This window comes from Crocodylus porosus, unplaced genomic scaffold (assembly GCF_001723895.1).
Source record: "Crocodylus porosus isolate Cpor-Errol unplaced genomic scaffold, CroPor_comp1, whole genome shotgun sequence".
NCBI lineage: Eukaryota > Metazoa > Chordata > Crocodylia > Crocodylidae > Crocodylus > Crocodylus porosus.
The window spans coordinates 227,889,860-227,903,163 of NW_017728886.1; the positions used below are offsets into that span (position 1 = coordinate 227,889,860).

Below are 13,304 nucleotides of genomic sequence, written 5' to 3' on the forward strand. Positions count from 1 at the left end.
TGCACTGACGAGAAGGGAGTTCCCCAGCCTGTAAGTATGCTGCTGGTTCTTCCTCCCCAGGTGCATCACCTTGCACTTGTCAGTGTTGAATCCCATCCTATTCTCGTCTGCCCACTCCTGTAACCTGTCTAGGTCTGATTGTAGCCCATTCCTTCTTTCTAACATGCCCATTTCCCCCCATATCACATGGGTGACACTGCGTGTGTTAAGGTGCAGCAGAGTGAAAGCTGCAGGCCTGCTTGCCCCTGCTGAGGCCACAAAGCCTGCCAGCTGTCAAGGAGATAGGTGCAGGGGTTCTGGGATCTGGAAGCCCCTGCCACGAGTTTTGCTTGTTCCCATGTCATGAGTTTTGCCTGTCCGCAGCTTGAGGTGCAGTTTCCCCCAAACCCCTTCAACTATCTTGTTTAAACTTGGCAGGCTTTGTGGCCTCCACAGGGGCTAGCATGCCTGCAGTTTTGACCCCACTGTGGCTTAACACTTAAATGTAACATGAGTTTTGCTTTCAAAACTTTGGGGTGCAGTTTCCCCAAACCCCCTAAACCTATCTCCCTGCAACTTGTCAGGCTTTATACTCACAGAAGGGGCTACCATTCGTGCATGTTTCATCCAAATCAAGCCAGAAATGACTAAGTTATAGGCTGTTTTGTTCTTCCTGATTATAGCCTATGGGTGAAAGGTCAAAACAGCTTTGCCGTTTCTTTGGAACAAAACGGAACAGCTGTTTCAAACTGAAACAAAATTTGAAATGAACTGTTGTTTTGTCAAAGCCTCGAAACACTGGTTGAAATGGATCACTGCTGTTTTCGCGCAGCCCTAGTTGTTATTGTAAATGCTACTAGGGAAACCTGGGGTGGGTGAGCATGGCACCAACCTCAGGCACCCATTTAGTGGGGTGCCAGGATGACACTGCAGCTGTAGCAGCACCACACCATTGCTATAGCAGCAACAGCTGGGTGCAGGTACTCTGCCCAGCAGCTGCAGCAAACAGGGGTGGGCAGACAACTATGTGCCAGAAGAAGCCGGGGACTTTGGGTCCTTATGTTAGGTAAACTAACATGTCAAGCCCCATGTTCTCTGTTGCTCAGCAGCATTTTTTCCTACACACAGCATTTTGCCAAGGGCAGAAAACTTGTTAATTATGCCTCTGGTAAATGCACATACACAATGAGCTTATTGCTATTAATCTTGTGAAATCTGCTTCTGGATATGCATGCCTATTTCAGCAACTGATGTTACAAGTCACATAGTGCTTTTGTATATGACATTGAGATTGAGGCCAATACTGATATTTAATACAAATATTTGCACTTAATTGGGCAATGGGTAATTTTCCAGAGGCTAAAACTGAAGTTATCCACAAATGTTTGCAATCTACAGATATCCTGATAGCCAAAATATGTAGCTTGTCTACACTGTATCCACAGTGCGTTTACAATATTTTGTGATTCTCAGCATTTTTGACAACCTAGCATATTCAGTTGGTTTTAGATTTCCTATCCAGATTGAATAAAGTTGTGTTTTTTCTGTTTGTTTGTTTATTTGTTTTTAGGTGGCTTGCCTGATATCTTGTATATTCATACTTGTGGTGATCTATGCAATGGGACCAATGTTATACTGGCTGCCTATGGTACAGTTAACGCTTATTTTTATTTTGAAAAGTTCCACTGTGCATTTTCACAAGAAATAACTCCTTTAAGAGGAAAATGGTTCTCTCTTTGACATAAATATAGACAGTAGTAGAAATGATATAGAGCAAATGGGAGTATACCCATGAATGAAACTTTGAGTCTAATCTAATGATTCTGAACCAAGGTGGTACAGCGCTGTAGGGTGTCATAAGATCCTTTTAAGAGTGCTACAGGGTACCTTTCAGTATTAGCACTATTGGGTGTGCAAACCCAGACATTTTAAATAGGGATCCAGAGGGTTAAAAAAAATCCTGCCTTGTTGTGGTCTTTCTGAGTTCTGTGCAACAGAAGAATTGCTCTGTTATTTTTTAATAGCCAACAAATGAGTGAAAGCCAAGAGCTGGCATTTTCTGAGGGGTGCCTTGAATCTAAAAAGAGGTGCTTTTACCTTAAAAAGGTTAAGAACCAGTGGTCTATAATCCTTTCCTCTTCCAGTATTCACTCAGTTTAATCTATTCCTCCTGCTCCTGACACTCTCTGTCCTCCCCCTTCCTAATTATAGCCCCATACTTTAATTCAGAGTTGGCCTTTATCCTACATTAAAGTAATTGGATTCTCTGCACCCAGAGATGGATGAAGGTCCTGGGTCCTCGGCAAACACAAAATTGGATGCCCCCTCCCTCCACGGGAGCTTGGCTGCAGGAGGAGCCCCTTCCTCTCCTGGTGCTGGCAGGGGAGGCTGGGAGGACCCTGCCAGGCTGGGAGTACAGGGGGCTAAAGTGAATTCTGTGGGCCTATAGTCTCCTAAGGTCCTCCCAGCACTGCCACTCGCCTGCAAAGGTGCAGCGCAGCACTCCCAGCCTGCCCCCTCTGCCCTCAGGCCCCACCACCCGCTGTACCACACTCCCAGGTGGCTTAGCCTCAGCCTGGCCCCCACCTTCCATTGGTGAAGGGGCCCTGATCCCAGATGCAGGGAAACAAATGTGAAAGCTGGGATTTTAAACTGGGTGCCTTTTTTTGTCTCCCTGCTGGGAGACAAAAGCATGTCAAGTTTAAAACCTTACTTTGACTTCCCTGCTGATGAGGATCCTGGGGCTGTGAATTGGTGGCCCTGGGGCTCAGGCCCGGCTGGCCAGTGCATGCCTATGTCTACACTGGGGCTATCTGCAGAAAGTGGCAGGGAGTAGGAATGCTGCTTATCTGGGTGGGAGATTCATCTTCTCAGTACCTGTAAGTTTCTAGCTCATTGGTCCTGAGAGAATGATGTTGGGCTATTACCATTTAGGCAGAAGACCCTGGTTAGTCCCTTACAAAATTATCACTTTCCTCATTCTAGGAAAAGTTATGTGAGAGGTTTGGAATGGTATGTGCAGGGCAGGCATCTATAGGCTATTTGAAGTCATTATATTTTTGAAACATTTACCTTAGTGTGCCTATGATTACATTAATTTCTAATTTGAGAAAAATGCCAGTTTTACTATCTAGCAAATCCCTAACTCCCCCTTTCCCCTTTTGTTATTTTTCAGTGTGTTCTAGCAAGTATCATTGTTGTTGGTCTAAAGGGGATGTTAATGCAGTTCCGTGACTTAAAAAAATATTGGAATGTGGATAAAATAGATTGGGTAAGTGAAATTTAACCTAAGAAGATTTTCCTGAGAGAGGCTTAAACACATACTTACTAAACAAACCTTAATACTGCTAGTTCTGAGAAGAGATATGCCAGCACAAGCAATAAATGTTTTTATGTACTACCAGCTTATTTTCTCTGTCTCAAAATAACAGCATTTGAAATGTTAATTGCCTTTATAAGAAACAGAAGTGGAATTTTGGCAAATTATTAAGGATAAAGCATAATTTAAGACTAAAAAGCTTTATAGTCAGACCTGGTTAATTTGAATGGATTTAGAATGTCCAAATTTGTATATGTATAAAGGACCACAATAGCTAGTCAGCACAGTTTTGCTGGTATTCTAAACCTACTATTCAGTTCTTGTAGTTCCATATGTCCTATATATTTCATTCCTCTAGGGTGAAATATACAGGACATGCAAATAAAATCATAAGATATGGGAAGAAACAGTGTATTTCATGCTGCTGCATGGATTTTAATCCTGATGAAAATAGCACAATGGATGGTTTCTACTTTAGATGTTCAGGGCCAAACAGGATTTGTTTGGTCAAAACTAAAAGACTCATTAGCATGGGATGTAAAACAGAATAGAAAATGAAATGGGTGTAATGAGTTGTAATAAAGGGGTATATGCCAATATAAAATCTGAACAGCATGGTGAGCATTCATAGAATCGTAGAAAATTAGAGTTGGAAGGGACCAACTCATGAAGTTCCTGCTAATCCAGCCCCCTGCTCAAAACAGGACCATCCCCAACAAGATCATCCCACTCAAGGCCTTGTCTACCCGGGTCATAAAAACCTCCAAGGATGGAGATTTGACAACCTCTCTGGGTAACTTGTTCCAATGTTTTACTACCATTCTAGTGAGAATTTTTTTTCCTAATATTTAACCTAAACTTCCCTTGCTGCAACTTGAGACTGTTGCTCCTTTTTCTGTCATCTGCCACCAGTGAAAACAGTCTAGCTGCATTCTTTTTCGAACCACACTTCAGATAGTTGAGGGCTGCTATTAAATCCCCTCTCAGTCTTCTCTTCTCTAGCCTAAATAAGCCCAGTTCCCTCAGCCTTTCCTCATAAGTCATGTGTCCCAGTCTCCTAACCATTTTTGTTGCCCTGCTCTGGACTCTCTTCAGTTTGTCTACATCCTTTCATGATAAAGAAACCCTGGCAAATATTCAAGTAAGTATGGATCTGAATCAATCAGATCACAGTGATGATTTCTTGGGTGTTGGTTTGATTACGTATTTCAGGAAGGCTGGTGGATTTGTCCTGCCATGGACACAGAGATTCCCAACAAGGCTGTATCTTACATGTAGTGGTTTGGATTTGCTTATAGACCTTAAGAATCTGTTTCTGTGACTGTGGGTGAGGACAGACAACCATTTAAAGAGCTTAATATTCTAGACTACTTGGAGACATTAAAAAAAGCGGCCCAGCAGAAGAAGTAGTGCGTTACTTCGACCTGGCTTCGTAGCATCAGTATAAATCGAGCACTTCAGATATTAGATAAAAGCACCAAAAAAGCCCCACTAAAGCACCCAATCAATACAGGTATCAGGCAAGCTGGGTCCAGTTAACATACTGCTTCTTCTGGGCATGTGCTAGGCTCAGTGGAACCATATGGAAGCATGCCAAGTTTAAAGTGAAGTGCAGTTTCTTTGGGTTTTTTAAAAAATGTTTGCAAGCAGCCATAATAATTCACAGTTGTTCTGCCATAATACCCTACCTTTTAAAAGGTATATCTGTTCATGCCCAAGTGCAGGGGGGCTGGGCCTGATTATCTGTAAGGTCCCTTCCAGCCCCTAACAACTATGAAACTATACTTGGACTCTAATTGTGTTCAGAGTGAATTAATTGCATCCTACTGTTCTATTTATGGGGTTCTGCCATATTTAGTTGAATATAAAATGACCCTGAGTATAAGAATACCTCTGATAATTAGATACTGTATATGAAAAATGTATAAATTTGTGATATTTCAGGTATAGAATCCAATTATTGGAGGTTTGCCTTGAATTTGCCCCCCTCCAACTGCTACAGCAGGGACAATGAATTGGAGGTTGAGGGGGGCAGGGGTGACAGGTGGCCCCATTGCTCACTGCCCCTACAACTTCTTCCCTCTGGATCTCCTTCTGTCTCCGTTACTATTAGACCTTTGTATCCCCGAGCACATAGAAGTGAGGGGCAAATTTGAAAACACCGATGGATGAATTGATGCATTTTACCTTTTCTTTAAAATTGATACAAATTTTAGCACAGGTATTCCACAAACATACTTTTAAGCAATGCTTTTGTACCTACTTAAATATAGTACAAACTATGCATGATATTAGTTTAAAGCCAAAAGGCTCATCATTTGCCGTAATTTATTTCATTAGGCTGGGCTCTAGCATAGTCAACAGGGTTTCAAGTTATGGTGACTAGGGGTGTGTGAAACGGGCTGTATTTGATTCAGATTCAGCCCAAATTGGGGACAGTGTTTTGGTTGGTTGATTCAGATCATTGTCCCTGATTCGATTCAGCTGAATCCGAATTTGAAGATTTGATGCTGAATCAGACATAGACACAGCTTTAAATGTTTTTTCTACATACCTCACAGTCCCAGCGTCCCACAGCAGTTGGGAGGAGGGGGGGGGGGCACATGCTCAGCAGCGAACCTGGAAGTGGATTGACATGCTTCTTGTCCACTTCTGGGTCTGCTGCTGAGCATGCTGGGGACCCCGTCTCCCCCCTGTGCTCCTGTGCGACGCTCCATGCAGTCCAGCATCACAGAGTTGACGAGCTGCCTAGTACCTTGAGGTATGTAGAAAAAACATTTAAAGCTGTGTCTGTCTCCAAATCACTGATTTTTTTCTGAATCTCTCTGAATCAATTTGGAGGGTTCTGATTCGATTTGGAGAGACTAAAGGGTCTCCTGATTTTATTCAGATTTGGAGATTTGGTCACTGAATCAGACTGAATCTCTATCAAATTGAATTAGGAGCTGAAGCTTTGCACAGCCCTAATGGTGACTCCCAGCTCAGCATAGCTCAGTATGTGTGTGTACTTCAAATACCTACCAGGTATCATGGATACTGCAAAAATTCATATACAGATGAGGCACAGAGCAACCTGGTCTGGTTCCATCTCCTGGAGGACAGGGCTATACTAATCATATGCGACAGGCACAGAGAGTGCGGGCAACAGAAGGATAAACTGTTTGGGACCCTGTCTGGTTATGTTTGCTAGATATTTAAGGGCTGGTGAAGAAGTAGGACACACTGAAAATGGGAAAGGCACATTTCAGCTGTGGGAGTGAAAAGGAAGTCAAAATGTATTCAATGTAGTGGCTCACTATGACTTGTAAAAGAGTTGGTGCTGAGGGGTACTGCACACAGTGGGCATTGTCATATATCTTTTTCAGATGGGCTGTATTAACTTATCCTTGTGGTAGGTTCCCAGCAGCATTTTTGGCATCAGGGGAGGGTGTTGGAGCATGCTCTGGTCTCTTCAAGTGCTGGCCTGGTGCTGCAGTAGCTCCAGGTGTCATGCTTGTTCCCTTCTGGGGGAGCAACTGCCTATATTTTTTAAGGGTCACAAAAAAAAAAGGTTCCCATCAGTATGTTTGTCCCATATGATCCACATGTTTTTGTCTTGTTCAGTGTTGGCTGCATTTAATCAACTTCAGAGTTGGCTTTTCTTACTCAGCAGATGCTGCTTTTGGCAACAGTTTAAGGATAGCCAATGTATTTAGTGAGCTTTCCTTGTGTATGCATGTAAGAAAAGGGGCTCCCCCCATGCTGATTAAGGGGAAAAGCCTTGTCTTGTGTTTGACTAAATATCGTAGCTTTTATAGGCAAACAAAATGGAACCTGAGATTTCATCATTGAAATAGGATTTCCTCATAACATAGCACACAGGAGGATCGCTTTATAGTAATAAGTTTGGATTGATAAACCACTTTATAGTATAGTTCAGATGGGTGAGATTTTTCAGATTCTGTAATACAGAAGGACAAATGAGGTGTTGACAAGTATGGCATAGCTTTTCATGAATTCTGTGTCATAAGTGCTCATGGTCTGAGTTGTGTTGTATCACTTGCAGTCTGGTCTGTCTTCACCCCCACCTGATGCAGCTTGCTAGCAATCCAAGATGATTTGTATGGATGATGGGGAGAGAAGTTGTATTTTGGGCCAGTGAATTGATGATGGTTTGTGGAAGATAGGCAGCTCTGCACCATGAGATGATTGCATTGGTCTAATGCAGGCTTGTCCAACATGCAGCCCTCCAAGCTGTTTTCTGAGATCTGAGGTACTGCAACGGGAAATGAAAGAAAGCACTGTTTACTGGGGGGGTGTGATGTGATACCATTTCCTGTGAGGACTTTGAATATGGCTCTCTGGGCCACTGGGTGATAAAAAGTTCATGAACCGGCCCCACATTCAAAAAGGTTGGACACCCCTGGTCTAATGACCAGATGGTGTTTTTTGCCAAGATATTCTGGAACTTGACTGATCTCATGAGTCTTACTGGGTAGATGCTAGGGCTGTGCGAAGCTTCAGTAGCCAATTCAATTTGGAGATTAGGCCCAATTTGGCCGCTAAATCTCTGAATCCAAATCAAATTGGGCAACCCGTTACAAGGTCCAAATCGATTCAGAAGCCTCCAAATCAATTTGGAGAGATTCAGCACCAACTCAGAGATTCAGCCATACACTAAACACGCAGCAGTCCTCGACAATGCTGGACACAGCTGCGTTCAGCTGGTAAGTGTGTTGTAGTGGGCGGAGGGGAGAGGGAAAGGGAGTGGAGGGGGCAGATCAATGCCCCCACAGCAAGGGAGGGATTGGGGCTGGGATAAGCTGCCCAGCTGGAGCAGGAGGGCACAGGACTCAGGGAAGGGAGCTCCCACTACTGCACGCTACCGCATGCAGCTAGTCTGGGAAGGCATGGGAGTGGGTGTGTGCCCCTGAATCTGTGCAGGGTCGGCTGGGCTGTACTCCAGGAGGCTATCCCCAGCTGCCCACTGCAGGGCTGCACAGCATGGGGTAGGTGGAGCCAGGGCTGCACTTTGGGTGGCTAGCCCCAGCCTCAGCATGGAGCACAGCCCTGGCTCCACCTTCCCCACAGAATGCGGTGGAGCAGGGGCTATGGAAGGGCTGCAGCCACCCTAAAATTCCCCATAGCCCCTGCCACTGGCCCCTCCCCAATCCAGGTGCATGCTCACCCATCGAGGGTGCAGCAAGGTGAAGCTGCAGCTTGTCCAGGAGGCAAGGGGAGGCTGAAGCAGCTTCCACTACTGCACTGCACTTGTCCGAGGCAGCGCAGCAGCACCCTCCCACACCTCCCTGCCTCAGCTGGGTGGCTGGCAGGAGGGCATAATCCCCGCTCCCAGTGCCTTCTGCCACCAGTCTGGAGTACAGCCTGGCCCACAAAAATCCAGGGGCAAATGCCCAGTCCTGTACCCTCCTAGACTGGCAGTGAGAGCCACCCGAGAAGCCACTGGAAGAGTAGCTCCTGGACCAGTGGCATGCAGCGACACACTGTGGCAGGAGCCCCCCCTTCCAAAGTCCCATGCCCCCCTGCCCTGGCTGGGCTGCTTGTCCCAGCCCTAGCCCCAATCCCTCCCTCACTGTGGGGGCATTGATGTGACCCACCCCATGCCCCTTCCTTCCGCTCACCAGAACAGACTTACCAGCTGAAGGCAGCTGTGTCCAGTGTGGTGAAGCACTGCTGCCTGTTTAGTCTATGGCCGAATCTCCAAATCAGAGCTGAATCTCCAGATCTGAATCAGCCAAATTGAATTGGGACAGTGGTTTGAATCACTGAATTGAATCACTGTCCCCCCCGTATCGGCCGAATCCAAATCTGAAGCAAATACTTGCTGTTTCTCCCAGGCCTAGCAGATGCTTCATTTTCTTGGTGAAAGGGTTGGAAGCATTGATTTCTATTTAGAAGACATGTTTGTAAGAGAAAGCTAGAGAATGAGTTATTACATATTACCCCTAACACCTATCACTAGTCTTAAGAGAGGATGAAAAGCATATGCGGTTGGTTGAATGCATCTGCATATATTATTTTGTAAGGGAGTTCCTGGCTGTTAGGGTGACAGTATTTGGATCTCGGGGAGCACTGGATTTGCAGCTGAAAAGGGGCTATAACCTGCGGCCTAATAAAGCAGCTAACCACAAGGCAGAATGATATATTAAAAGTAACATTACAAGATGCTTAGGCAAGTATTTTCCTAACAATGTAGTAGTGTTGTAAGATATATAGCTTGGTGTGTAGAGAAGAACAGGATGCAAACCACTGGCTATCATTAGGAGATAAGCAGAAGCAAGACCTTGGAGATGGTGAAAAAAAGTCAGCAAGAAACCGCAAATGACCGAAAGAAGCCAGGGTCTTGGTTTTAGGTATGTGCTCATAGCAAAAAGACATGTAAATAAGTGAAATACATAGGTAATTCCATGCTAATGAAACAGACAGTAAAACACAGGTGGAGCTTGAACTAGGAGGGAATATGGGTGGAAAAAGGGGAGGGGGACAAATGTGGAGTAAATGTTAATGAGCACAAACCAAGGTGTATAAGTATAGAAAAAACTAATGTTTGTGGCAGCTCCCTGGTTTGCTGGAGCTGGCCCAAAGCTGTCTCCATTTTGAATAAAGCTGTTGACGAGTCATGTGTGCAGGTGTTGCATGATGGCATTGATCCGTTGTCTCCCTAGTTGTTGGGCGTCACATGGAGTCAGGGTCTAACACTGGCCATTGAGCTGGAAGATGGGGTTTAGCATAAAAGCTAATGTCTTCAGGGACAATAGTGTTGGTTACTCCAGTGCTAGGCTATTCCACTTCTAGGTCCTAAAGGAACTCTGTGTGTGCCCAATCCTACCTCTGGAATCTTACGGGTTGACTAGATTGGAACAGTAACTCATTCTGGGATATTTGTCTTATCACACCTGTTCAGTTCTTAAACTGACATGGTAAAGCATATTGCTCTAGATAGTAGCCTTCTCTAAGAAGGAGTATAAACTGAAGCATGGATATTTGGTTGCTGAATTCCTTCAGGAGTCCCAAGACTAAGTGATGTGAATGGCAACATTAGTGCTTATTTTGAACTGCAAAGGATTCTGCCAATAGTTGACAGTATATTGGAAATGAATAAGTTCCATTGCCTAAGCTTGTGTTTTGAAGATGGGAAATCTCCTAAAATATTTGGCTATAGCTAGTAGCTGTCCTTTTTTGGAACTGATGCTGAATAGAGAACATTTAAAAGGGTGTGTGTCATGAAATGTAGAAATCAAGATAGTTATGCTTATTGTTGTCATTTTAGGGGTGCAGAGAGGACTTTGAGTTCCAGCACTGTCAATCCAGCACAATTTACAATAGAAACAAGAAGGTAATGTGGGGAAAGTCTGTTTTAAATGTTACTCTCTAAATTATTAATTCATTCAGTTAGATATCATTCCATGGATTTGGCTTGTGTTTCTAACTCCATTTTTATAAACCTCTGGCCAGGTCCCTACCAAGGCCCAGCCTTTCTAGGGTCTTACTTTTCCACAGAATGAAAGAAAAAGTCTCATCAGCATTCACAGCATGCAGTGCCATAGGATTATTAATTCATGACAGGTTGTTGGGCTGCCCACACTCCATTTTCATCTGACCCCTGAATTGGGCTTGATTTGTTCATGCTTTAACACCATTTACTTCAGGGGTGATCACCAGAGATGACTGCACATGTAACAATGCAGACAGAGTGCTGAGATAATACAACCTATAAATCATACATACAGTGTGCTCTATTGAAGTGCATAGTATTAGGACTAAATAAAAGTCTAGAACCTGGCTTCGACATAAACAGTGCTATTAGCTACAGGAACAGCTTGTTCTAAACTGTTGTGCGCCTCATTAAGGCTTATTTTGTTTCTCAGAGTGTTTTATGCTTCTAGTAATACCATTAAAATTGACAAGACACAGTTCAAGGGTGCTTTAGAATTATGAAGTTCATGGAGTATAATTAGACTATTAAGCAGACAGTGGCGCTGAAAAATTCTTATGCACTTAAGCAGTTTATGCACTTAACCAATAAAACAGATGCATTATACCAAATTCTGGTTAACCAGGAGGCAAAAGTTGGGATTGTTATTTAGGTAAGTGAATAATGTACAGTATATCTGTTATGCAAATGGATTCATAGATTGTAAGGGCATGGAAGGGACCTCGCAAGATCGGGTCTAGTCCTCCTGCACTAGGCAGGAAACTGCATGTTCTTTCCTCTTGAATCTCAGAAAACTTCCCTGCTGAAGAATAAGCTAGAGTTCAGTTTTTTGAGGCTTTAAATGACTTAACATGAATCAGAAATGTGAGCACATGTAATTTTGGGCTGCTTTAACAGAAGTAACAGGTGTAAGACATGGAGAATGATAGTGTCACTCCACTGGTTGGACTTCATCTAGAGTGTTGTGTGCAGTTATGGGCTCCACATCTTACAGAAGATGTGGAGAAGTTAGAGAGGATCCAGATGTGAGTGAGAAAAATTATGAACAGGTTGGAAGGCAAGCTGTGTGTAGCAGGGTGGGGTCCCCTAGGAGTGGCCATGTTATCTCTAGGCTCCTTAACCACGCCAGTCTTGCCCTACAGGCACCCTCTGTCTCGCCTGCCATGTCTTGCTGGTATAATTGATATAGCGAGGCTGCCCTTGATCTTTGGGTTTAGGCATGGTATGGCTAGATCTTACTGAACCCTGTGCTTTATAAACCCCTTGGCGTACCACATTATAGTGGATGGTTCCCAAGTCTCTCAGCCTTATGGGCTATATGCATGGCTCCAACTGACCCTTTATGATGCCCCAAGCCTTGCAGATGGCATTGACATTGTCTGGTCTAGGTCTTGCTGTGATTTGGCCCCCTTGTCCTCTCTGGGCTCTCTACAGCCCTGTCTCTGCGCCCCAAATGCTGCACCCTCACTGGTGCTGGAGTCTTTGCACCCCAAGTGCCACACCCTCACTGGCACCAAGGTCCCCAAGCTGTAGCGGGTCCCCAATGAGGTCTCCTCCTTCCCCAAATAGCCCCTCCCAAACCACCGGTGTTATCAGACAGCAAACAAATAACAGCAATCAAACATAAGCCCCTGGGCTATAACATAACACAAAGTGCAAGGCATGCTCTGCCCCTTTAAAAGAGTAAAACTCCTTCTCTAATACTGGGTGCCTGTAGGCAAGGGTACCTTATGGGCTCCTGGTGCCCCATTAGTCCTAAGGGTAGCATATCTGATGGCTGTAGCATCTCTGAGCCCTTCCTTCCTTCCTGAAGGCTCCTTCCCTTTCAGCTGCTGGCAGGGAACTGAACTGTTTGGTTCCAGCCTTAGGATTTATATGGGCCTAGGGGCCTACCTCTTCCGGCCAGCTAACCGGATGCAGGTGCAGGTGCAGCCAATTCCTTCATTAGCCAGTTGTCATGGCAACCTGTACCTGGACTCTTATCTGGCTCTTTGTGTTCCCTTCCTGGGCAATCTCTGCTCTAAGAGGAGCAGGCACCTTAGCACCCTGTGACACTGTATAAGGAAACATTGAGAGAAGTAGGAATCTTTAACTTGGAGAAAAGTTGATGGGGGAGGAAGGGGAAGGCATGATAGCAGCCTTTATCCATTCTGCCTTGCTGCAGAGAGCAGGACATGATGCACTGACTGTTAATAACAGCAAAGTAAATATGCATTAAATATCAGGAAAGTTTTCCTTGCTGTTAGATAGGCTGCCAAGGGAAGTCAGGGAATCTCTTTGGTGGTTTTCAGTAGAAGGCTGTATAAACTTTGAACCGGGATGATTCCTGCATTTCTTCAGGGGGTGGACCAGATGACCCTTGAGACCAGTGCCAACCCTATGATACTATGATTTATCCAAACTTCCAAAAATATCCTCAACTAATACAGTCATTTCCAAGAGCAGTTCCAGTCCCATAGTCACTGGCTGGACATCTATTGGATTTTCTGTGAAAAAGTGAGTCTGGATTCTGGATTCAAAGTGGCACAGGCACTAGGTAGCTTCATACATAGTATACAAAGTCTAGGTCCA

General features: G+C 44.5%; 1 protein-coding gene across 1 annotated transcript in view; it reads left to right on the plus strand.

The window, feature by feature from the left end:
* The window catches only part of SLC26A7 (solute carrier family 26 member 7), a 142,815-nt gene that overhangs the window by 92,816 nt on the left and 36,695 nt on the right, over nucleotides 1–13,304 (plus strand). The window contains exons 9-10 of the mRNA XM_019550350.1: nucleotides 1,550–1,627; nucleotides 3,155–3,250. Coding sequence (XP_019405895.1) covers nucleotides 1,550–1,627; nucleotides 3,155–3,250 — 174 coding nt within the window. The remainder of the gene's footprint in view (nucleotides 1–1,549; nucleotides 1,628–3,154; nucleotides 3,251–13,304) is intronic.